Raw genomic sequence first — 22,815 nt, 5'->3', positions numbered from 1 at the left:
CAACCTCACAAGGTTTTTGGTGCAGAATTGTGTACGTCAATGCAAACAATTCCTACCAACAGCAGGTGACTGGTTAAGGAATACACATCATTTTTCCCCAGCGACCGGTGGTTACCAAAGAGTTGCCAAATGGTCTTTAGGTTTACATGACTGGGGCTTTATCTATTGATTTCATGGGGATTTCATATAGTTATAACATAAATTGGATAAAACAATTAAAAGGAAAGAAAGTGTTACTTGCTTTTGTACTTAATATTTTTCTTTAGTTGTTACATGTTTGGTGAGCAAGGGTCCACACACGTGCGTACACACATACACACAGAGGCACAAGATCTCTGCTGTAAAGGTTGAATAAAAGAAGAGGGTGCAGAGTGAAACAAAAATATTATGCTGCTGTTTAAGATGCCGGGCCTTTCTTCTGCCCAGCTCCCTGCACCTTTCGCCTCCCTCACCCCTTACTTCTCACCTGCACTTCTTTGCTTAGATGACCTTCTCCCTCTCTCTCGTCCTCCTCCTGCTCCCTCCCCTCTTTACCTCTGTCTGGTCTGCCGGGCTGTCACGGTGATATCCCAGGTGCTGTGGTTTTGATCTCCGCCTTCAATAATGAATGAAAGGATACAATTCGTCAATCACTTCAAAAACCATGTAGCCCACATTGCCCAAGGTCAGGACAGTGGCAGCTGTCAGACAGGATGATGGCTAGTATAGGCAGGTGAGCGGAGGATGTTTGGCCACATGCATCACACGTACACACCAAAGAGAACTAGAGGAACTAGAGGAGGAACAGATGAAAATGTATGAAAGAAGAGGGGCCTCCTCTGAAGACAGGAGAAAGGGATATTAAAACAGAACAATACGATTGGGAGAAGCAAGAAGGGAAGAAGTTTCGCGTGATTTTCAGTGCTTTAATTTCTCTGAAGACCTCATTTCACCTTCTTTAGGTTCTCTTTCCTATTCTATGTGTTTGTGTGTGTGTGTTTGGAGGTGTGTGTGTATATCAAAGTGTGATGTGTGGGGTGAGAGAGATGAAGCCTGGAGTCATGTTGTCAGACTATCACATGTCTGAATGCAGTCGCGTTTGTGAAAATCTCTCAGTATCAATGTAGATTTAGGTCAAGTGTGTGCGTGAAGCCCGGTGGCGGTGATGGGAAGGTGATGCGGTGATCGTGTCGGACAGTTTCAGGAATAAACTGGTTTTACCTCCACTCGTTACTCCATTATATACCACTTATACCATGGTGGTACAAGTGGAGCACACACCACTCCACATTGTCTTCCTTTGGCAGTCGAGTCTGATTGATTGTTATTGTCTGTAAATAAGAGTTTGCTTTCCACCTGCAGAAAGACAAATGTTTTTAATGAGGGGGTGTAAAGTACTGAGGAAACAGTAGGGGGAGAGTGAGGCCCGGGGATACAAGAAAAATTGCAGAAACAAAGGAATAATTATCATCTGTGCTAGTTTGTGTGTGATTCAAAAGCACTGAAGGTGTTTTCACGGTTGCTTGTGTGCTCAACTTTCTTCAGAGAGAAAGAGGATGCTGCTGTCTCTGTGGGAGGTATTTATTTCACTCCCTCCCAACGCTCCCATTCACCTCCTTGCTCCTCCTGTCCGCCTGTCTGCTCATCAGAAAATAGGAGCTGACAGTTGTTTGTGTATGTGTGTGTTTTGGTGCGTGTGTGTCTTAGCAGATGTGCCCTGCAGTGTGGCCCACCTCTTAAATGTCACTGATCATAGTCTCTTCCACCTGATTACCCTAACCCCTCCAACCCCACCCCTTCCCCCAACACACCACCGCTCCACCTCCCACTTCTATGCTGCATCTTTTCTGCCCCATTTATTACCCCCCAGCCGCCCCCACATGGATCTGCATGACCCCATGCATGCGAGGTTGAGAGTGCGTACATCCACTCGTACTTCCAGTGGCGTAAGGTGCCTTTTCTTCTGTACCAAAGTAGCTATTTGCACAGAACAGTCTCTTTCAATTACAGTGCACTGTGTTCAGAACTGACATTTCAGCTGGGTGTCCTATAGAGACATATGCATACACATGCATGGGCATATACTCACATGGTTATGCTGACATTATTAAATGCCACAAAAAGCAATAAACTGACATTTTGTAATCGACTGCTCAGGCGCAGTTTTGGTTAACACAACAGTCTTGATTATGAGAAACAGAGTTACACAATGGCCAATCACTAAATGGGCACAAATCAAACTGGCATATGACCAAAGCCAATGCAGTCTGCGCATTGGCTTCCCTTCACCAGCCACTGTACCAGCATCATTAGCGAAACCAGAGAGAAAAATCTCAACTTTGAGTCTTTCTCCTTGACATGCTTTTGTTGTAGAGGTTGTACCTCTCAGCACATCATGCTATTAGTGGCTTTGACACCGAGGAGCAAACACTCTCACAAGCAAAGTCAAGCACGTCGACTTTGAACTCGAGACTCGGCTGTTCCTCGACTCGTATGCCATTGCGTGTGTATGTGTACGTGCACGTGTCGGCGTCTGCATCGTGCCTGCTGGTCTGACATCTGCCAATCAGCACATCAGGATCAGTCAGTCATCTGCCAGCTCTTCACAGACAGCTATCAGTCAAAGCTTGTAGAAAAACATGATTGGAGCAGGCAAGAAAGGGGCTTGGGGGAGGGAGTCGCGATTGGCTGTCTTTTGCAGAAAGAGAGGTTAGGGAGAATGTTATGTCTTCAGTGAGAGATGCTTTGTTCTTGTAGGCAGTTTGACATTCAGTAGTCAATTAAAGCGGCTGCCAACTTGAAAAGTCACGAGTTAAACTCCTGATCAAAGTTCCTCGCTCACATCCTGCATGCTCTGCTCCATCTTACAGCAGATGAAGCAGGGGAAACATTTTCCTCTCTTGTGCACTCTTCTCTGCTGTTTTATGTCCAGGAGTAGTGCTTCTTGTCTGTGGTCGCTCAGCTCCCTGTGTACTCTCCATCTTATAGTTCAGCTAAGGCCTGCTGGGATCAGTGGGTGAGCTCCAGCCCCGTGGATTAGCGTCAGAGCCACTTTGATTTCATCATCATCAAAGACAGCAGGTGTTTTCTGCTTAACTGTCATCTTCTTTGGTCACTACATTCCCTCGGTTAGTTTTCTCTTAAGATTGTGTGCATATGTCTGTAACTGTCTAGGGCCGTCATGATTCTAGGTCTGATTTGCACCTCCAAACTGATGGGACCAATATAAACCGGGCCGGCCGCTGTTGACATTTAGGAGATAAAATCCTACAGTGTGTGGCGTTTAATGAGTCTAATCGTTTGCCTTTTGATCCAGCCGCTGCTCGTTGTTCTCATTAAAATGATTTTAAACGTGTTGGATTTTTACGTGTGGGATCAGTGCTGTCAACATCATTCACCAGGAGGAACGTGAAAATGATTTTAAAAAGTCCAGTATGCCACGAGGGAGAATTATATTATAACCCAGTTCATCAGCTTTCGGGTCAGAGCCGCAGCTCACCTGAAATTCACCTCACTCTTGTGAGGTTCACTCACCTCGAGCGCTCTGTAGAATTTACCGTTGGTTTTGCCTTATTCCACCATTTTAGCTCGTTCTCACATTGTCTGGATGTTTCAGTTTTGATGGACCATTTAAAAATCGGGGCTCCTATGGGAGTTTGCTTAATGATGTAACTCTAATCATACGCTGGCTGTTATCCAGTGTGTTGATCCCTGTTTTCGCTCATTAGCGCAATATGCGCTCCTCGCTGACTGTCAGTGAGAGGCTGTCTAGTCTTCTTGAGTTGCACTAATGCTAATGTCTTTAAGCTTCGTGAGGTACGGACTCATCAGCGACAAACCTAAAGTTTTGTAGTTTCAAAATTCGGTTACACACGTGTGTTTTCACCCGAGTCACTTGACGGGAGGGATCATATCTCATTTCTCAACCCTTTCACGTTACGTTGTTCAATTAATTAGCCCCTTTTTTCGACCCTTTTCCGACTCGTAGCAACATGCCAAAAACTCGACTCATAATTCTTCCTCTCGCCTCACACACTGTCAGTCCAATTAAGTGCTTTTAAATGCCTGTTGAAACAAGCGCAGGCAGACTTATTAGATTAAAAAGGAATAGAACTCATTCGCACCCCGTAATCAAATAGACTGCTGTTGCCGTGAAGGGGAAAAAAATGCTTAGCCATGCAACTTGTGCCTACATATGCATACAAAAATTACTCTTAAAAAAAGAGACTGATTTGGTTATTTCTTCCCTTCATGCGTCAAAAAGGCATGGCAAAGGGTGTGTGTGTGTGTGTGTGTGTGTGTGTGTGTGTGAGGGAGAGAGCGATATAGCCTACCAGTAAATCAGTATTCATAGACTATAGTCAGCTCTGCCGGCCCTGTCTCACAGTAGGGGTTCAGCTCTATGAAGATAAAGTGATTTTTCTGGAGCGAGCGAACCCTAATTCTGACCTGACACACTCACACACACATGCACACCAGCACTGTAAATGCACTCACACACTCATATGCAATAATTAAGCAGGCGGAAATGAAATCCTCAGCTTTGTTTCATCCCAGCGCTCTCATTCTCTCGTGTCGAGGCTGTACACTTGCACCACAGGGTTTCCTTGCATCTGAATGCACAACGGCATCGCAAAGATCTTTTCTGACCACCTGTCAGACTTTCCACACGAAGAAATCAACATTTTTAGCTGTGCTCTTACTGTTTGGCAGAATCTTGACCCCATGTAGAGAGGATTTCACGTCTAACCACAGCTGTTGCAGTAAAATTCAGGGTTATTTAACACAGTGTAATAATAATCTTTTTTTTTCTTGCCCGTTTCTAAAGGACAAGTCATTTAAGGGCTAATTTCCACCGCACATTTGCTCCGTGCTATAAAAATTCAGAGGTGAAGAGGAGAGTAGAGAGAGCGGGATCATGGTGGACCATCAGCCCCGAAGCCACAACCCTGGTCTTCTCCTCCTCCTGTCCTTTCATCCTCCTCTCCTCTCTCTCTTCTTTATCGCAGCGCTCATCTTCCCGGCAAATTGAATTCCTTCCTAGAATCTGCCTAAGCAGCTTCATAAGACCAGCCTGAGAGTGGTTGTGTGCGCGGGATGCGTCAGAAAGAAAAAAAAAGTGTGCATGCGTGCTTCTTGGCTCTCCTGTCACATTTGAAGGCCAACCTCTCTGTTAGGCAACGATCCTCCTGAAGAGAAAGAAAGAGGAGACCTTGAGCTTTGACAGAGATGGACCAAGGGGCAACAAGTGAAAGAGGGAGGAACAAAGGGAGGATGATAGGTGGCTGGATAGTGCAGCTTCTGAGAAAGACAGACAGGTCAGAAATGGGGAAGACTGCGGGGGGAGAGAGAGGCTGACATGTTGAGATGGAGTGACAGAGAGACAGACAGTGAGGGGGAGAGAGAGAGACAGACAACGCCAGTGATTGAAACATGCTGTTAGCTGACCTTGCTCATCTCAGAAGGGTGTTTGGAGTGTTCTCTACAGAGTGTTCTCTGTCTATCCGTAGTTTCTCATGGACTGCCTTTAAAGGAGAAGAAAGGGCTGAAGGAGTGACAAGGAGGGGAGTGCCTCAGGCTGGGTGGTGGAGTGGACGCGAAGCGTGATGTATGAACGAGGTGGTGGATGAGTGTAATGGTGCAAAACATCCACACTGGCATATGAAGCAGCCATTGTAGTTGAGGGTTGTGTTAAGCTTTTAAGGCTGCTCTCTCACTTAACACAAACACAGTTTTTATGGGGACATTAGTTGACATTATGCATTAGTTATGCCCCCTCCCTAACCTTAGCTGGCACTATAGACTCTAGAAATTGCATTAAACCTACCCTCTTTCTTTTGATAGCAAGGGGTGCCTCCTTTCCAAAAAGAAGCTTGATTGGAGTCTATAGGAATACGGTGATCAACTCTCTTGATTTAACAGTTTTCTGATTAAATTTACACTGATCAGACATAAGATTCTGACCACCTGACTAATATCGTTTTGGTCCTCTTTTTACTGTAAAAACAGCCTTGACCGCTGAAGGTGTGCTGTCGTATCTGCAACAAGATGTTAGCAACAGATATTTTGAGTCTTGTAAGATGAGATTTGGGTGCTCTATGGATTGGACTTCTTTGTACATCCCACAGATATTCGATTGGATTAAGATCTTAAGACCTCAGACTTGTTGTTGTTGTTGTTGTGGTCCTCAAATCATTCCTGAACCATTGTTTTTGTAGCAGGGCTCAGGCCACATCGATCAGGGGATAGTTTCCATGAAAATGTGTGCGTTGTCTGCAACAATGTTTAGTGTCAAAGTAGCATCCACATGTATAGCAGGACACAAGGTTTCCCAACAGAACATTGTCCAAAGCATCACACTGCCTCTGCCAGCTTGAATTCTTCCCATAGTGCATTCTGGTGCCAGGTCTTCCTCAGGTGAGTGATGCACACGCCCCTTTTACATCTTTTATGTGATGTAAAAGGAAACATGATTCATTAGACCAGGCCACCTTCTTCCATTGCTCTGTGGTCCAGTTCTGATCCTCATGTGTCCACTGTTGGCGCTTTTGGCACCAACAGTGGACACATGGTCTACCTGGTCTGCAGTTATGCAACAAACTCTGATGCACTATATATTCTGACACTTTTCTCTCAGAACCAGTCTTTTGAATCATACCTCACATGCCAGCCTTTGCTCATCACGTTCATCAGTCAGTTTGGCCACCCATGACCCTGTCACTGGTTCACCACTGCTTCTTTCTTGGACCACTTTTGATTAATATTGACGGCTGCAAACCAGGAGCACCCCACAAGAGCTGCTGTTTTTGAGATGCTTTGACACAGTCCCCTAGCCTTCACAATCTGGCAATTGTCATACTCGCTCAAATCGTTACACTTGCCAATTTCTCAAGCTATAGTTTAAAATCTTATTTAATGAAACATGATGTTAATTTTATAAATTCTTGTCTCTCTCTGAACCAAAAAGACAGAGAAGGCATGGTATGCTTTACCAAGTTACTGGCCAGTGTGCGTGCAGTGCCCCTGGAGTTCTCATTCATATTTACTCATCATGCCATGGTAGCTACACACATTTTTCATATATAGTACTGCTTTTTTTTTTTTTTAAACAGACTTTTTTTTGACGAGGGGTTGAGTGTGTGTGTTTGTGTGTGTTTTTAGGTAACTATGCACAAAGCATGATTTGTCTGCCCTCATTAATGCTGTAAGTCTGTGTTACCTTACTTAACAGAAGCTCTGTTCTGTTCGTTCTGTTCACGTGTTAGTCAAAAATGTATATTATGATTAACAAACGAAACCCTGCTTTAACAAAACTCTGATATAATGATACAATTCAGGAGATTTTCACTTGGGAGGAGGCCAAAGGCCAATTTTAATTATGTAGTATTTGTTTCCGGGTAAAACAATGATGTCTATGTCTGCCTAAAGTAAATGACAACCACAACACTAAACATAGCTGGATCACTGTGTTTAAAATGTCATTTTTAGTTTTTTCTTCTTTTTGTTCTTTTGTTTTTTTCAAACAGCCCTTTTGAAGGGGTTTCAGAATGTGAGGACTGGCCAAAATATCCTCACCTTCCCAAAAAGTTCTCACTCCCAAGGTAGCAATAGAAGCACACTTGTATTCTTTCTCTGTTTTCCTCTCCCTCTCTGTCTCTCCCTCACTCTCTGAGGCATGCAGCAGTGAATTATAGTGCTGGTCAGCAGTATGACATTGGAGTCTGCATTGCCAGCCATCGTCTGTAGAAACAGAATATTCCAAATAAATCCTTATGCCCACATGCGCTCGCACTCTCTCTCTCACGCACACACACAGACTCCCATATAAATCTGTCCTAGCAGGAACACTTCCCTTTTGTGCACAGAGCAGGCAGCTATCAATCTAAAAGAGAGAGGGAGAGGGTGAAACAGTGGAAAGTGGAAGAGAAGAGGAGGGGAAAATGTGGCCCTGAGACATCCAGAGGGAATAAGGAATAAGGGAGGAAATGCAGACAGTAGAGATGAAGTGAGAGGGGTGGAAGTGATACAGAACCGAGGAAGCTGAAACGACAGGGAGGACAGAAGATCTAGTGGACGACAGGAGGGGAGAGGGGGAGCATTAAGAGTTATGAACCTGTCCATATTTACTGTCGCTAGAAGATAGGCTTCCACCCAAACGGATGCGTGTGTATGCATGTGTGAACCTCCTGTACAATCCAAACCCAGATGCTAATTTTTGTTGAGTGGATCCAGGCCTCGGCACATGCTGTCCAGCAGCAAGTGGCTTTGGACAGCCTATTTAGCCTTGATGCCCCTATGCTGTGTGACAGTGAGCCAGGTCCGCACACCTGAGTAGAAAGTTAAAGACTGAATGGCATTGCTTGGACAGCAGCTGAGCCATTCAGCAGCTGCACCTTGCAAGGCAGGCCAAGTGATTTCAACAGGCTTATCATAAGATTCAGCTTGGGCACTGTGAGTGTCTGTACAATGCACTATTGTACAATATCTGTGCTTGGATACTTGGCTGTTCAGGAGTACAATACATGTGGTGAAAGGGAAAATGCTCTCTGTCAGGATGGAAAAAGCTAAACGTGGAGGTGAGGAACCCAGGATTACCATTACAGTGAAAGGATGTTTATACTGCAGGCATGCTCATTGGTCAAAAGACTCCTGACAGAATCTGACAAGCTTGAGTGAACAACTTAATCATCGTCACATCTGTACCTTTTAGTCTGATCAATTCCACATTACACTGCATCTGACGAACAGGATGCAATCTAATTTTCAGCATAAGGGTTAAAAGCGTCTGTGAAGCCTGACCTTTGTCTTCATGCAGTCTATGCTGGAATTTGATATGCTTTAAGTAACAAACAGCAGATGTTGTTTGCATTCAGAAGAAGTAGTCAAGTTACGCGGTGCCTTTCCAGGGAGTAAATGTGATAGAATTGCTGCTTTTCTGGACCGTTGATGCACATCAATGCTGGGAAATAGGATGTGTTGGAGCACTCATGCATGCCGCCATGCGCTCGGTTCAGCCGTTTGGGCTTACACAGGAAACAAAAGGTCTAAGTGTATGGACAGGCATCACATGTCCTACCTGCGCTGAGCATCTGTTGGGACACATTTTCTCTTGGTCTGTCTTAAAATCAGTGTTATAACTTATGACGCAGTTTGATCTGAGATATTAGTTGTTTATTTAAAATTGGTCGGTTTTCTGAAATGCTGAAGTACAATTTTGTGGAAAAAACTAGTGTATGTGTCTGTATAAAAAAGCTTTGACAGGCGTCACTAATGGGGTGAGGGCTCTCTAGACAGTCTGGCAGAAAAAAACTACATACAAATAAAGCTGCTGTAGATGGAGTAGCAGTTTTTTTCCCATTGCTTTGATGTCAGATGTCTTTTTCTAAGCCTGAAATGAGTTTTCATATCTGATTTGACATTTGCAAAATGGCACCTAAAACCATTATTACAGAATTTTCTGATTCCAGTCTGAAACTCTTCTCAATAAAATAAGAGAAGACTTTTTTTTTTTTTGTTCAACTTATTGTGCAAAGGCCACAATTTCTGTGGTGTATGAATACAGCAGAAATCAGCCGTGTTGTCTCAGAGTGACTAAAGCAGACTATTTCAAACACCACAAATAACACATTTTCCTTTCTGTGTCTCTGTTTGTCTGTCAGAAGTGGCTCCCTACCTACGAGGGGGTGGACAGGGGCAGCAGGTGGTGTTAGAGGGAAACAGACTGATGCTGACCTGCCTGGCTGGAGGCAGCTGGCCTCTGCAGTACCGCTGGACTCTCAACAACAGCAACATCACTGACTGGACGCCACAGTACAGGTCAGTTAGCAGCCACTGCCTGGTTATTATGTCAGACTTTCTGTCGTGGATCTTCTCATTGTCTTTAAGTGTATATGTCTCTCTCATATCCTTCCTTTCACATACAAACATCTGCAGAGTAAGAGCTGTTCCCGTTAGCGATGGAGTGTGTGTAGAGGTCAGAGTATTCAGACAGCAGAGCCAAAGTGAGATTAATAATTACATTAGCACCATAAATATGTATATGGTGTGGGTAAAGAGGAGGGGACCCAATCAATATGTCTGTGCTGTTTCTTTGCTTTTTGCCCTGTACTTTTTTTCTTCTCCTCCTCCTCCTCTGCCCCCTCTCTCTCTGTCCCTGTGTGTGTTGGTTGGTAAGAACTAAGCAATTCCTCTCGGCAAAACTGCAGCTGTGAAACAAAATTGTTTTTCACATCATTCAGAAATGGAGGGAATCTTGGGAATGCATACACACTGAGGGAGGGAGAAGTTGAGCCAGCAGTTTTGTAGGCAGTCGTTGTTCGAGCCAGGAGGTGCAGTGTGGCTCTGGACTGCTCTCAGCGTTCTGGCTACTTTAGTTTGGTGAGGCTCGGGCTATGCTGAATTGGCAAGCTGCAGTGAATATGAGTGAGTGTGTGTGTGTGTGTGTGTGTGTGTGTGTGAGGATGTGGCCATCTGGTAAGCCTGATTTTAGTGTTCTACCTTTGCAACTTTATATATGCTCATTTACATATTTTATTCTCAGTTAAATGAAGACATATAGTGTGGGATGAGATATTGAACCTCACTAGATCCTGATGTTTCAGCTATTGCAATGCATAGCACCTTTCTGCCACCTTTGATATATAGACCATTTTCAGCAAATTGGACGGCCTGCAGCTTCGTGCATGCTGCTGCTACAGGAGCGGGACCAAGCAGTGCTCGATAGCTGTGCTTTGCTGTGATTTCTGGTCAAATTTACAATTAATACTGGTCTCACAGATCCACTTGGTTTTACATAAACTCAGAAACATGCTTTTGGCTTCCACATAGTAAAATCCACTTTGGAATATTTTATTTTTCTTCATTCTTTATCTTAGTTTAAAGCTCTGGTCAGTGGAGAATTCATATGAACAGTAAGTGACAATGATTTACATTAATGGAAGCTTCAGCTCCGGCTTCTTTTATCATTGTCAGTTCAACTGCAGTAGCCTGCCACTTTTTACACATCGTGAGTTGGAATAAAAACATCACTAAGACAAGTTAGACTCTGGAAAAAAAAGAAGGCAGCAGCGTTTGCTTTGTTTTCAGGGACACTTATGACAAGGCTACTGCATTGTCTTCAAAACTGTATAACATGCTTGGCTGACAAAGTTATTTCTCACAATGCATGTGTTTTTTTCCTCAAGCCAATACTTGTCTCAGTTACGTGCTGTACAACTGCATAGCGGGAGGTAACATATGCTGTGCATCAAAGCAATGAATACAGTTTTATAATAATGTAAACCTGTTGAAAACACATAAATATTAATAATTTCTGGTCTGATAAACTTCAGATTCAATGTAAAATGACTACCGTCCTACATTTACATTCTTCTTCAGTGCAGTCTCTGATCACAGTATTACACATCGTGTCTTTGTTACTGTAAAAACAAAATGGATTTTTATTTCTCAAAGCAGTCAATCACATTTAACGCAAAGCTTGTCAGAGAAACTGACTAGGAAATTACTGCATTGTCTATATATATCTGTATCTAAATATAGAGGTACATGACAGAAATCTAACAACTTGTTGGAACTTTAAAAACGTGGTGTTTCCGCTGCACAAGACTATTGAAAATGTAGCTGAACACAGAGAGAGAGAGGGAGATAGATTGGTGGTAGAAAGTGTCCAATATCAAAATCTGTTTTAGGATCAGAGCTGCTGTGTAATGTGTCATTCCTGATTCAAATGGAGTTGGGTTTGTGAGTCTTTGATGTACATGTGTGTATTTGTGTCTGCGGGTTTGTGTATGTTGGCAGCATGCACTGACAGCCTGGGAGTTAAATACTTGGCTGTCCTGGTATTTGTAATGAGCCCCAAAGCGATGTCCGGTTTTGCTATGTCTATCCGGTTTGTGCAGAATATATGTGTGTGTGTGTGTGTGCATTTGTGTATTTGTCCAGCATGGTACCAACCTAGATCCTATGCCAAGCTTCCCATTAGTGAAGCACAGTCCATTAAAACCCCATTAACAATCCTTCTCAGCAAAAAAAAAGACCTCGCAAACATCAAAAACCTTTTCATACGCGGCGCACAGACGCAAACAGACACACATACATGTACACAAACTGTGCATATGCTCTCTCTGCCTTCTGTTATCTGGAAACTTTTACAACCTTAGGCCCAATCCATATTCTGAGATCAAGGACATGAAAGGGAATTACACAAGAGTGCACGCATATGGACAACCAGACCTCCACCTTGGTTCCCTTCTGTCTTGTTGGTCTCCAGACATCACTCCCAGTTTTATTTTTATTTACAGCTTTGAGAAGAAAAACCTACCCTTGTCATCTTCCTCTCCATGTGTCAATCTTTAGGTTGTCTATGCCGTCCCTGAAGAGGACTGATGCAGGACTGTATCAGTGTATGGTGAGGAACAGGATGGGAGCAGTAATACACAGGAGAACGGAGGTGCAGGTGGCCTGTAAGTACACACAGCATATACGGACACACACGCTGGTTTAAAGTAAACTGAGTAAAACAACTGAGGATGTTGTTTTGTGCACAATTAAAACTTAACAAGCTTCAGCTTTGCTCAATTCTTACAATCTTACAAATATTGCCTCATTAAATATTGTTATTTATTACAAGTGCTAAAGTTCTGAAAATACAAACTGTATTTCTTAAGACTAGAGGTCAGGTCGCATGTAATTTTATTAAGCAGATCAGCAGCAGGATATCTTGACAGTGCTAACCTTTTACGAAATGAGGGCTCCCTCGGACCCTTTCAGATATAAAATTTTCTTGTGCATGCACAAGGTGCCAGTTAACACCACCAGCAAAAGGATATTAACTCTGAACATGTCACTAGGGCAGGGCAATATGGCCAAAAATATTTATCACGATATATATTTGAAAATTTGCGATAACGATATAACTGACGCAAGACAAAATAAGGCGCACCGGATTATAAGGGGCACTGTCGACTTTTCAGAAAATCAAAGGATTGATTTTAAGTGTGCCTTATTTTCCGAAAAACACGGTAATAACGACGGCCCGCTTGCATGCTCTACCAAAAGTTGTGCTTTGGTGTGTGTCTGACAGACGAAAGCCAAAACAGTTCCACACCACTGAAGTTGCACGATTTTACAAACCAATTCTGGTTCATCCATTTCATTCAACAATCCGCTTTCGCCCTTCTCATTCTCCGTCTCTGCCATGCTTTTTCCGCCATGCGCGTATGAAAACAAAGGCATGCGCGTTTTACCCATTTTCTATCGCGATATTTCATTTTCTTATCATTGCCTAACATTATGCCGGTATTACCGTGAACGGTATGATATGGCCCAGCCCTACATGTCACAACAGTAAGCGTGGAGCTATCCAACTACACATGACTGTTACAGTGAGAGACCATGCTGAGTGGCTAACGCTGCGTTTTTCAAATTAGCCATGTTTGAGTTCAAAATATACTTTGGAAATGCTTGGCTACCACATTGCTTGTACTCTCTCTAATGGCTCTGTCACATTAGAGTAAAAATACCACTTCAACCTTCTTGCGACTAGGCAAAATTTGTGGTTTCTCTGTGACTGCATTATTTTTTTTGAAATTCGGTTACTGCCGCAGTGAGCTGCTCCTCTGTGCAACACCCTCAATGGCAGTTGCATGGGATGCATAATGGGGGACAACACGTCTTGTCAAAAACTGACTCCAATCACTCTCAGACTAACCTGGCAAAGGTTTAGAAATGATTCCAGTGTAATTCATACGTACAGTCAGATCGACCACACGTTGCAATCAGTGAGTCAGTCTGCACCAATAAGCAACTCGTCTGCGATATGTCTCTTTGCAAAGGGAGACTTGACTCATCTGGTTCCCAACTACTTGGATTCTGGTTTTGTTCCAATATGAAACCAAGGTTCCCAAGAGCCTGTCACTGCAGTTAGAACTTCTGTCCTGCAGTAACTGGAGGAATTTCTGAAATTGTGCTTTAAATCTATGAGGTTCTGCCTGAAATCTGAATATAAGTAGTTAATTTGAACATACGTGAGTAAAAGGCACCAGATTTGCAATTCTTGCTGATTTGTCACAAACAGACTTCGTTCATTTGCAGATTGACGACACTAAATCTCAACTCAGTCCTATTTTCATTTCATTCCTCTCTTGACGTCTTGACAGGCCAATGTTACTTTGAAGCCGTCTTTAAAGCAACCATTTTAAAGACAGCTAGACAAGTTCATCACACACAGTCTTAATAATATTGGTTGTGCTGTGGTCTCCGACCACTGTTTTCGCTCGTGTGACTGTAGCATGAATTATCCAGTAATTACATAGTTGTCAACTGTCTAAGAAATGAAACATGTATTTGTTTCTGTTACAAAGAAGATGAATCAAAACCAAGCCAACTAAAATCTTGTCTAATGTATGGCTGGCTGTTGGAGGGCATCCCTGGAGGTATGCACTGTTCAGTTTTTATTAAATTCCTCCGCGTGAGTATAAAATGCTCTCAAAGACGGGGATGATTTTCAGATTTGAATTTTAAATGGTCCCGTTAACGATGACGCTAATTAGCTTGCTAGCTAACAGATGCCAGATTTGAAATTTGAGATCTTCTTCCTTCTTTAACAAGAAAACTTCTCAGTAAATTAAATGCTTTCCCATATGGACAGCAAACAGCACAGCAAGAAGAAAACAGTCGTTTGGAGGACCTGTGTGCTTCAATCACATATTCACATTTAAATTACCCACTACACCTCTGGAGCCCCATTTTTATATGGCTAAATGTGATCTAACTGATTTCCCTGTGTTGGTGTTGTTCCTGCATTTTCATAATAATGTTTGGAATCAACGAGGATCAGGCCTGCTGCTCACCAGTCATATCGTTGTGATGTCATAGTTTTGAAACATGTATTTATATAAAACCTTCTCCTAGAACAAATAGCAAGCATTCCAGGTCATCAATTTATGTTTGCTGTTAGCCAGATTTCAGCTACCCATGTTAGGTTGATAGTGATCGGTTTAAAAAGCATTAGCTAACTTCTTGGCTAATGCTAACTGACTGTGAAGACAGCGTGATTGGTCAGTTCCAATACTGATTGTAGACCAACAGTTTTATGATGATGTAGGAACAACACCAGCATATCTGATTGTGCTGTAAATATATTGTGATGCATTGGTGTTGATCTTCATGCTCTTCATCTTTCTCTCTTTTCCTCAAGTTCTGGGTAACTTCTCAGCCGAGGAGCAGAGAAAGACGGTGACTCAGGGCCGAGCAGCCCTCATCAACCCTCCTCCCCTCGCGTCGTTTCCTCAACCACTGGTCACATGGTACAAAGATGGACACAAGATAATCCCCAACAACCGAATGTAGGTGTTTCTTTTACCCTTTTGCTTTGTGTCTTGAGCACGCACTCGTGTTTGCATGGTGTCTTTTGCAGTCTCGAGCACAAAGTGTGTCTAACAAAATACCGCCCGAGATAAAATTTTAATTTTACAGTTCTTATCCCACAGTGGTGTATTAATTAGTGTTCTGCAGAAGCACAAAAGTTCTTTTAATCCTCGTATGTCAATTGCTATGAATAATAAGCTATTTAGATAACTGACCCTTTTCATAAGAAGAGACACAGGACATTATCAAGAGAAGATAAAGCGGGCTTTTCAGTGAATCAAATCTACAAGGTTATTAAGTAATTTTAGGTGCATGGGAGATGTTCTTTTATATTAATTGTACAGCAGAGATATGAGGGTCCCTGTGTTGTGTAAGCTGTGCTTCACAGTCTATTTGTTTGATGTTATTCTCCAGCTCTTTTTGAAATGCTGGCAATTTGCATATTATTTCTTAGTTGCTACAGATATCCTGTAAGTGTCAATCTTTTGAAAAAAATGCTCATAAACTAAGCGTCGAGCACAGGGATGGTAGTGTGCCGTTGGTTTGTGGTGTGATATAGATTCAGCCAGCATTGTAAATTATTTTGGGATATGCAGCTTTTTGAATCAGCTCCTCAGTGACAATAGCTGTTGAGATGGAGACCTTCAGTGATTTTATTAGGCTCTGCTTGCACTCTGAGATAACTAACTCCCCATTAAGACCACTAACTGCTCCCCAGTGTGTTATTGAGTGAAATTGTCAGTGGCCTTGCTGTACACGTAAACGGTCAGACAGCAACTTTTTCACCCCTTTAACGACAGACACCACCTCCAAAGAGCTTTTCAGAACGCTACGTGGATTCAGGTTATATAAACAGTTTTTTTTTTTACTTGGGGGGCGGGGAGGTTGCTTCTGTTTCTGGTTCACATCAAGTTTGACTTTGCTTTTTAATCGAACAAACTAGGATAATGTACTCCTGTTAAGTTAATGGGGCTTCATTGAGAGCGGCTTAATGATAGTGGACTGCAATTATTTTGCTGCACAGGACACTACCTGCATGAAGGTGTTTACAGTCAAAGCATCCCTGCTGAAGTGTGCTCCCTGCTGCTGTACACGAAAAGAAAAAAACCAAAGAGGAGCCCTTGTTATAGTTACAGATTATTCCATGATTATTATAATGAAAGTATATATGCAGTGGATGTGGAGCATCTGTGGGCAGGGGACAGGATTGTTGGTGCCTGAAGCTCTTCTTTTGTGTTTGCTTGTGTCTTAGCACTACCGACCAACCACATTTAGGCAGGTTTTAGTGGCGTGCTGGTAAACAGTGAAGAAAAACGATCTGCAATCTTAAAAACACTAGCTACTGCGCGATGAGGATTTAACCTTTAAAATTAGCAAGAGGGAGTCAGTGGTAGAGATTTTCTCAGCTTTATTAGAGCCTGACCAATTTATCAGCAGGCTGATATGTTCAGCTGATATTAGCTCATAACATTCATGTTATGAGTGTTGATACTGGATAATTTGTCCAACAGAGGGTACTCTGCAACTTCCCTGTTGACAACACACAAACATAACAACAAGTTGATACAAGCAGAGTCTGGCAGAGAGTAAATAAGTTAATAACAAGCAAATAAATAACTGTAGATATCAAATATAAGGCAAATTAGATTATTTGGGTTGTGTGTGAAAGAAAACAACATCGGCTGTTATCAGATATCAGAATATTCAATTGTTAAATCACCAGATATCTGTACAGGTGTTGATCTTAAAATTGGCCAGAGCTTTTATCACTTCTCCTTATGTTGCTACTGCCACTATTATGTTTTTCATCAATTTCTGAACTAACTTTGAAACAAAAGCATGCAACGAGCCCAGGCACCTCTTTCTCTGCATACCAGGCTCTCTGCATAGTAGCATCTCAAGTGCTCGTTGGGACATTAATGAGTCCAATTCTAGTCTCACAGACCTGCTGTGGAGGATGTATCTTCACATTAACCCTGAAAAGAACTGGTTTATAAGATCTGACATGTGACTCCATGGTGACTTTAAAAGCCTGCTAGCATATGCAGAGTATACGTTTAAACTTAGATTCTAATATTCATCTACTGTAAATTAACCCTGACAGCAATGAAAAGCTTTAAAGTATCAACCTTTTTGTCAGAACTGCTTCTGACACAAAGGTTAAGTACTATATTAATGCCTGGATATATTCTGGAAGCTCCATAGCCTACAGTATGCCAATAGAATGAAATATATAATTAATACAAAAAGCCTAAGGTGAAGCTGAGGTGGGTGCATAGATCGTAGAGTAAGCACTGATGTAACAGTTGCAGCAGTAGGTTAGCAGAGCATTTAAACAATGTGATTTGACAGTGAGCAATCGGCTGCCCGATTTTATCATATCCACAAGCCTGAGGCCAATGCAGAGCCTGCGGATGTCAAAATGGTCACAGCCACAAGGAATGTGTGCGCACCTGACTATGGTTAGAGTTGGAGGTCACATCATCCAGAATGATCTCTACGGTGATGATGATGATGTAAACTGTTTACCAGTGTAAACAGTACATGGTTACAGATGATGTTAAAATAGCTCTTTTTAGAGCACATTGTACTTCACTTTATACAGCACGTTTGTGGTGCACTTACAGTATATCAAAAATGAAAAAGCTTCAGGTGGTGTATATATATACATGTTGATTAATTGATTCAGAAAATATGGTTTTAACCGTACCTGCTTCAGGTGATACAAGATATTTCTCCAGCTTCTGGGATCACAGGAACAATTGTTTACTCACTTTGTAATTATTGTAATGACTCGTGATTGCATTTGTGTGTGTGTGTGTGTGTGTGTGTGTGTGTGTGTGTGTGTGTTTGTGTTATTATCCTTGTTTTGTCTTTTATTACTTTTCTGTTCCATTATATCCAAATGGGCTGCAGTGTCTGAAATACAGTTTCAAGTTTGGCAGGTATACTCAGCTGAGCAGTCAACACAGAGATTACAGTGGCCAGTATTGAAAATGGTATATGTCGCTGAAGTAGCTCCAGTGGCTCCATTACTCTTTGCCATTTATCTTGATTAAGTTGAGGGGGGGAAAAAACTGATAAAACTTTCTGCCCTAAAATGCACAGTCAAGACATTTTATTACCAGGAAAACCCATAAAATTCATGAGTTTCCTCAGCTATTTATTGCAGACACCGTTTGCACTGAATTCCAGACTGCCTCCACTAAAGTAATAAGAAATTAAGGCATTTATATGAAATACAATGTAAGTGGCATTCTGTTAATAACAAGCTGCAGTGCTTTTTCACATGGCAAAAGCTTGGCACTCAATGTAGGAGGCATTTTATTTAGACCATATTCCAATTTTATACAGAGGGAATGAGATGTGTTGCCTCTAATAATTTGGTATGAATAATTTCCATCTCAGTTTTCTGTCTTGAATGCTGACAGCTGTCTCTCCAGTCCTCGAGAGAGTTAGATGAGAAACAGAGAAACCAGTAGAAACGCTACAGATTCATCTTTTTTTCATTTTTTTTCCATCTGATGCAGCTTTTGACTCCTCTGGTATAGAGGTGGATCAGAATAGTAAAATAAAAAAGAGAGACAATCAGTCTTTTTGCTAAGTTAACAGATGATAACAGGCTTAGAGCATTTATTGGCAGCTGAGCTAGCCAAAATACATTGTAACCAATGCCCAGCACATTCCTGGTGCTAGCTAGCTGCCTGACTTTGGCCAGCAGTCTGTTTTAACAGATACAGGGTTATAAAACAAAGGTTTTTCTTAAATGATGATCAGTTCAATTCAATTAAATATTATTAATTGTTAAATATTAAACTCTACACTAATACAATCAGGCACCACTGTATGAGCAAACACTTGGAGACAGTGGGAAGGAAAAACTCCTTTTAAACAGGAAAGAATTAGTAACAACCAAGCTTAGGGAGGGGCAGCCATCTGCCATGACTGTTTGGGGATGAGGGGAGGGAGACAGCACAAAAGGCAAACAGTGGAAGTGAGCCAGAGTAACATGTTTTCATTTATTTACACATGTAGCAGCTCTAAAATAGAAACATCCTTCCTTTAAATTATATGAAATAATCTAGATAAAATACATTCATTGTGTCACTTAGACATGTTTTTGCCATTGTTTTTTGTATATTGAGCGAAAAACGTGGTTTTAACTCATAAAACATGAAATAGATCAGAAATATTGTTTCTAATAACTAATGATTAATGTAAAGTGATCATTTTTCATTATGATTTTTAATAGAATATCTTTGAAAGTGCACTCCTGTGGCACGTTGTCTTACCTAATGCATGTTTAGCATCCAATCGATCGTGTTACCACAGATGAAAAGTGCTGCACTGTTTAAAGAAGTGGAAAATTTGGTTTCTAGTGATGATTGCAGGCTTTTAGCTAGAAAAGTTGTTCGAGCCAGCAGCTGCAATGGGTCAGGGATTTGGTACAATGTAATGCTGTGCTCATTTCATGTAGCACTGTCCACCTGCTATGACGCTAGTTGTTAATTGTGTGCTGGCTGAGACAGAACAGCGGGGCTACATATGTGCGCCTCGACACACACAGGATGAGGAGGGAGAGGAGGGAGGCACCCTGGGAACGAAACATCATATTATATCATAACCTCATTTATATTCAGTGATGTATTCAGTGATGAATGATTTACCTCAACCTTGAATAATGGACATAAGTGGACTGATTTCAGCTGAACACGTAAAATGAAATAAAGTCTTAACACTTTCCTGGTACTTTATTCTAGCAGTAGGTAATCTTAACTGTTATAGAAAAACTCTCCAGTGCACAGACCATAGCGGTCAACTTAGAGTAGGCGGGCCAGCGCTCTCGTATTATAGCCGTGTAATGATACCAGTGGACATAAATTATCACTTATATTTCTGTCCTGATAGGAATATATTATAATGGTTACTAATGGTTGCTTAATAGATCTTTAGCAAAAACCTATATCCACAAAGCAACAAATCCACACTAAAACGCTCCTCTGAACCTTACAGAAACACAGTAGGCCGCTCCCTTATTTCCCAAGAGGTCACCACAACGGATGGATCCACATGTTTGATTTGGCACCGGTTTTAGGCCAGATGCCCTTCCTGATTCAACCCTCGCATTTTTCCCGGCCTGGGTCTGGCACTAGGAGTACACCAGCTTGTGAATCCCTGTGGCTGGGTTTGTCTCCTGCTGGACTTGAACCGGATATCTTTCACCACTTATAAAGCACAGTTCTCTGTGATATCTATGCAGTACAAGTAGTAAAAACATAAATTATAGAGACTCTTCTCCCTGTTCACTGATAAGATGTATTCCTTTATTCCTATTAAGAGGTGGGTACACCCTTGGGAGCAGTTGTGTTGGCACTTTGTTTGGGCGGAGAAGATCTGATTGGTGTGAACCCTGGGAGCGAAGAGTCTCAAATTCAAGGTTTTCGCACCAGTATCTGTATCCATGGCAACAACATAAAAATGACAGCCGGTTCTGCCCCTTTGCAAAGTCTGAGCATGGTGAAATATTTTGTAAACAGAAATATTTTAAATGAAATTGCAACTTTTTCATTCGAATCATTTCATGGGTTTCTGGTGTTCCTGCTCTTCCAAAACAGAGACGCCTATAATGTGGCTAGAAAAAGTGGATCTCTCCACGCCATTATCAGGTATTAATATAATCTGGATAAAAACATTCAGCTCTGCATTGTGAATTGAAATATTCTGATTTGCTTGCAGCCCACATTCACATACTGAGATGAAGATTCATGCATAACACTTCCTTTGAACCCTCATAGAAAAGACTAATTTGCACCTTTCTTCACAGCTCCCCTCCTGTCTCTACAAGACACTCTCTTTCCCCCTCTCACCTCCCTGCTCCATGTCTCCCTCCTACTTTTCTGCCTCTAAATTATTCTTCATATTGCTTTGTTCCCTCAGTTGGCTGTCCTTCTCTCACTCTTTGCCTCTTTTATGGTCATTATCATGCTACAGGATATAGTGTTATACAGAACTCATAAACCTCTGTTCCTGAATAAACTGCTTAACGGCTGTGGTGCGTGCACGAACACACACACACACACACACACACACACACACACACACACACACACACACACACACACTGAATATCTGTCTCTTCAGACCAATCTCAGTTGCGTCTACCTGGCACAAGCGTCTCTGTGTGCGCTCATGCGTGTCAGAGCGAGTGCAGTGAATATTTGCACAGCCCTACGTGTGTAACGGTGTGTGTGTGTGTGTGTGTGTGAGGTTACGCTGGCTGATCCTGCGGTCCGGTGAGACGGGGCCAGATGGTGCCTGGCGGTTGGCTGTCTTCGTGGTGACCGAGTTGATGATGTCGTTTATGAAGTTTATTGATCCGATATGCATCACTCCCAGAGTCCCCAGCCCCATCTCACTGTCTCTCTACCTCTCCCCCTGCTCTCAATTTATGTCCATGTGCCTGCCCCTAACCCCACTCTGCATATCCAACACACACAAACAAACACACACACATGTGCGCATACACACACACACACACACAAAAACACACACACATCCTGTCTATGAACATTCCCAAACTCCCCAGCCCTCAAAATACTGGCCAGCAAAGAACTTACAAGCTGTCACTTCCCACACACTCTGCTCTAATCTAATGGAGCCCCCACTCCCTGTCCTCTCCATCTCCACTCCATGCTGCTCTGCCATCTCTCTGATGTCCCACCCCTCTCCCTCTCAATGCAAAATGTTTTTCTTGCCCTCATCCTCCTATTTTTAAACGGGCTCTAAACTTCAGACTTTTTTTTCTCTCTGCTGTCCAGCCGCAGTTAAAAAACAACTTGGGGACAGTGCTCCCACCTCAGCGCCGCAGACACTGATATATATTTGAGCTGTGACCTGCTGCCCAGGTCGAGAGGAGAGAGCTGCTGTTTTTAATTAGCTCTGTGGCCTGTGGCAGATGGACGTGAAATGATTCTGATAGCCGGCAGCTTCAAGAGGACGGGCTGGACGAGGAGAATTAGAACTCGCCTTTCTTTTTCCATCAGGGACACATGAAGCCCGGATTGATCAAATAAAGGCAGTGATCTATGCAGAAGCATGCCAGGAAAGACAGTGAATATTTCAGCTTCTTGTTGCTGGGGAGTTGAGCGGTGTGGAGAGCAGTGATGTCACAAGCCATCAGTGTCAGAACTGGGCCTTATGGGAAGTATTTCTCCTTATACCTGGCCTAAGCTGCCATACGCCGTGGTGGGGTATGTGTGAGTGTGTGTGTGTGTGTCTGAAAATTCATTCATTTTAATTTGTCAAACACTACTCTAACAGAAGGAACGATTCATTATTTCACCGCTCTCCGTCGCACGCACACACGTACACACACATACTCAGCAGAGGTCTGAACAGAAGGAACTTTCTCGGTGTCTGAACTTTGCGAGCAGATGTTGTGTGTGTTTGTGTGTGAGAGCGTGCGCACAT

At 42.5% G+C, this 22,815-nt stretch overlaps 1 protein-coding gene across 2 annotated transcripts in view; it reads left to right on the top strand.

Moving 5' to 3' along the window:
- The window catches only part of LOC100701042 (protein sidekick-1), a 262,584-nt gene that overhangs the window by 81,641 nt on the left and 158,128 nt on the right, over positions 1-22,815 (top strand). For both annotated transcript variants that reach the window (XM_005460732.4, XM_005460731.4), the window contains exons 2-4: positions 9,639-9,795; positions 12,334-12,440; positions 15,176-15,323. In XM_005460732.4, coding sequence (XP_005460789.1) covers positions 9,639-9,795; positions 12,334-12,440; positions 15,176-15,323 — 412 coding nt within the window. The remainder of the gene's footprint in view (positions 1-9,638; positions 9,796-12,333; positions 12,441-15,175; positions 15,324-22,815) is intronic.

The sequence above is a fragment of the Oreochromis niloticus genome, linkage group LG6, assembly GCF_001858045.2.
Source record: "Oreochromis niloticus isolate F11D_XX linkage group LG6, O_niloticus_UMD_NMBU, whole genome shotgun sequence".
Taxonomy (NCBI): domain Eukaryota; kingdom Metazoa; phylum Chordata; class Actinopteri; order Cichliformes; family Cichlidae; genus Oreochromis; species Oreochromis niloticus.
The sequence above is the reverse complement of the archived record's forward strand: the minus strand, read 5'-3'. Positions and strand labels throughout refer to the sequence as shown.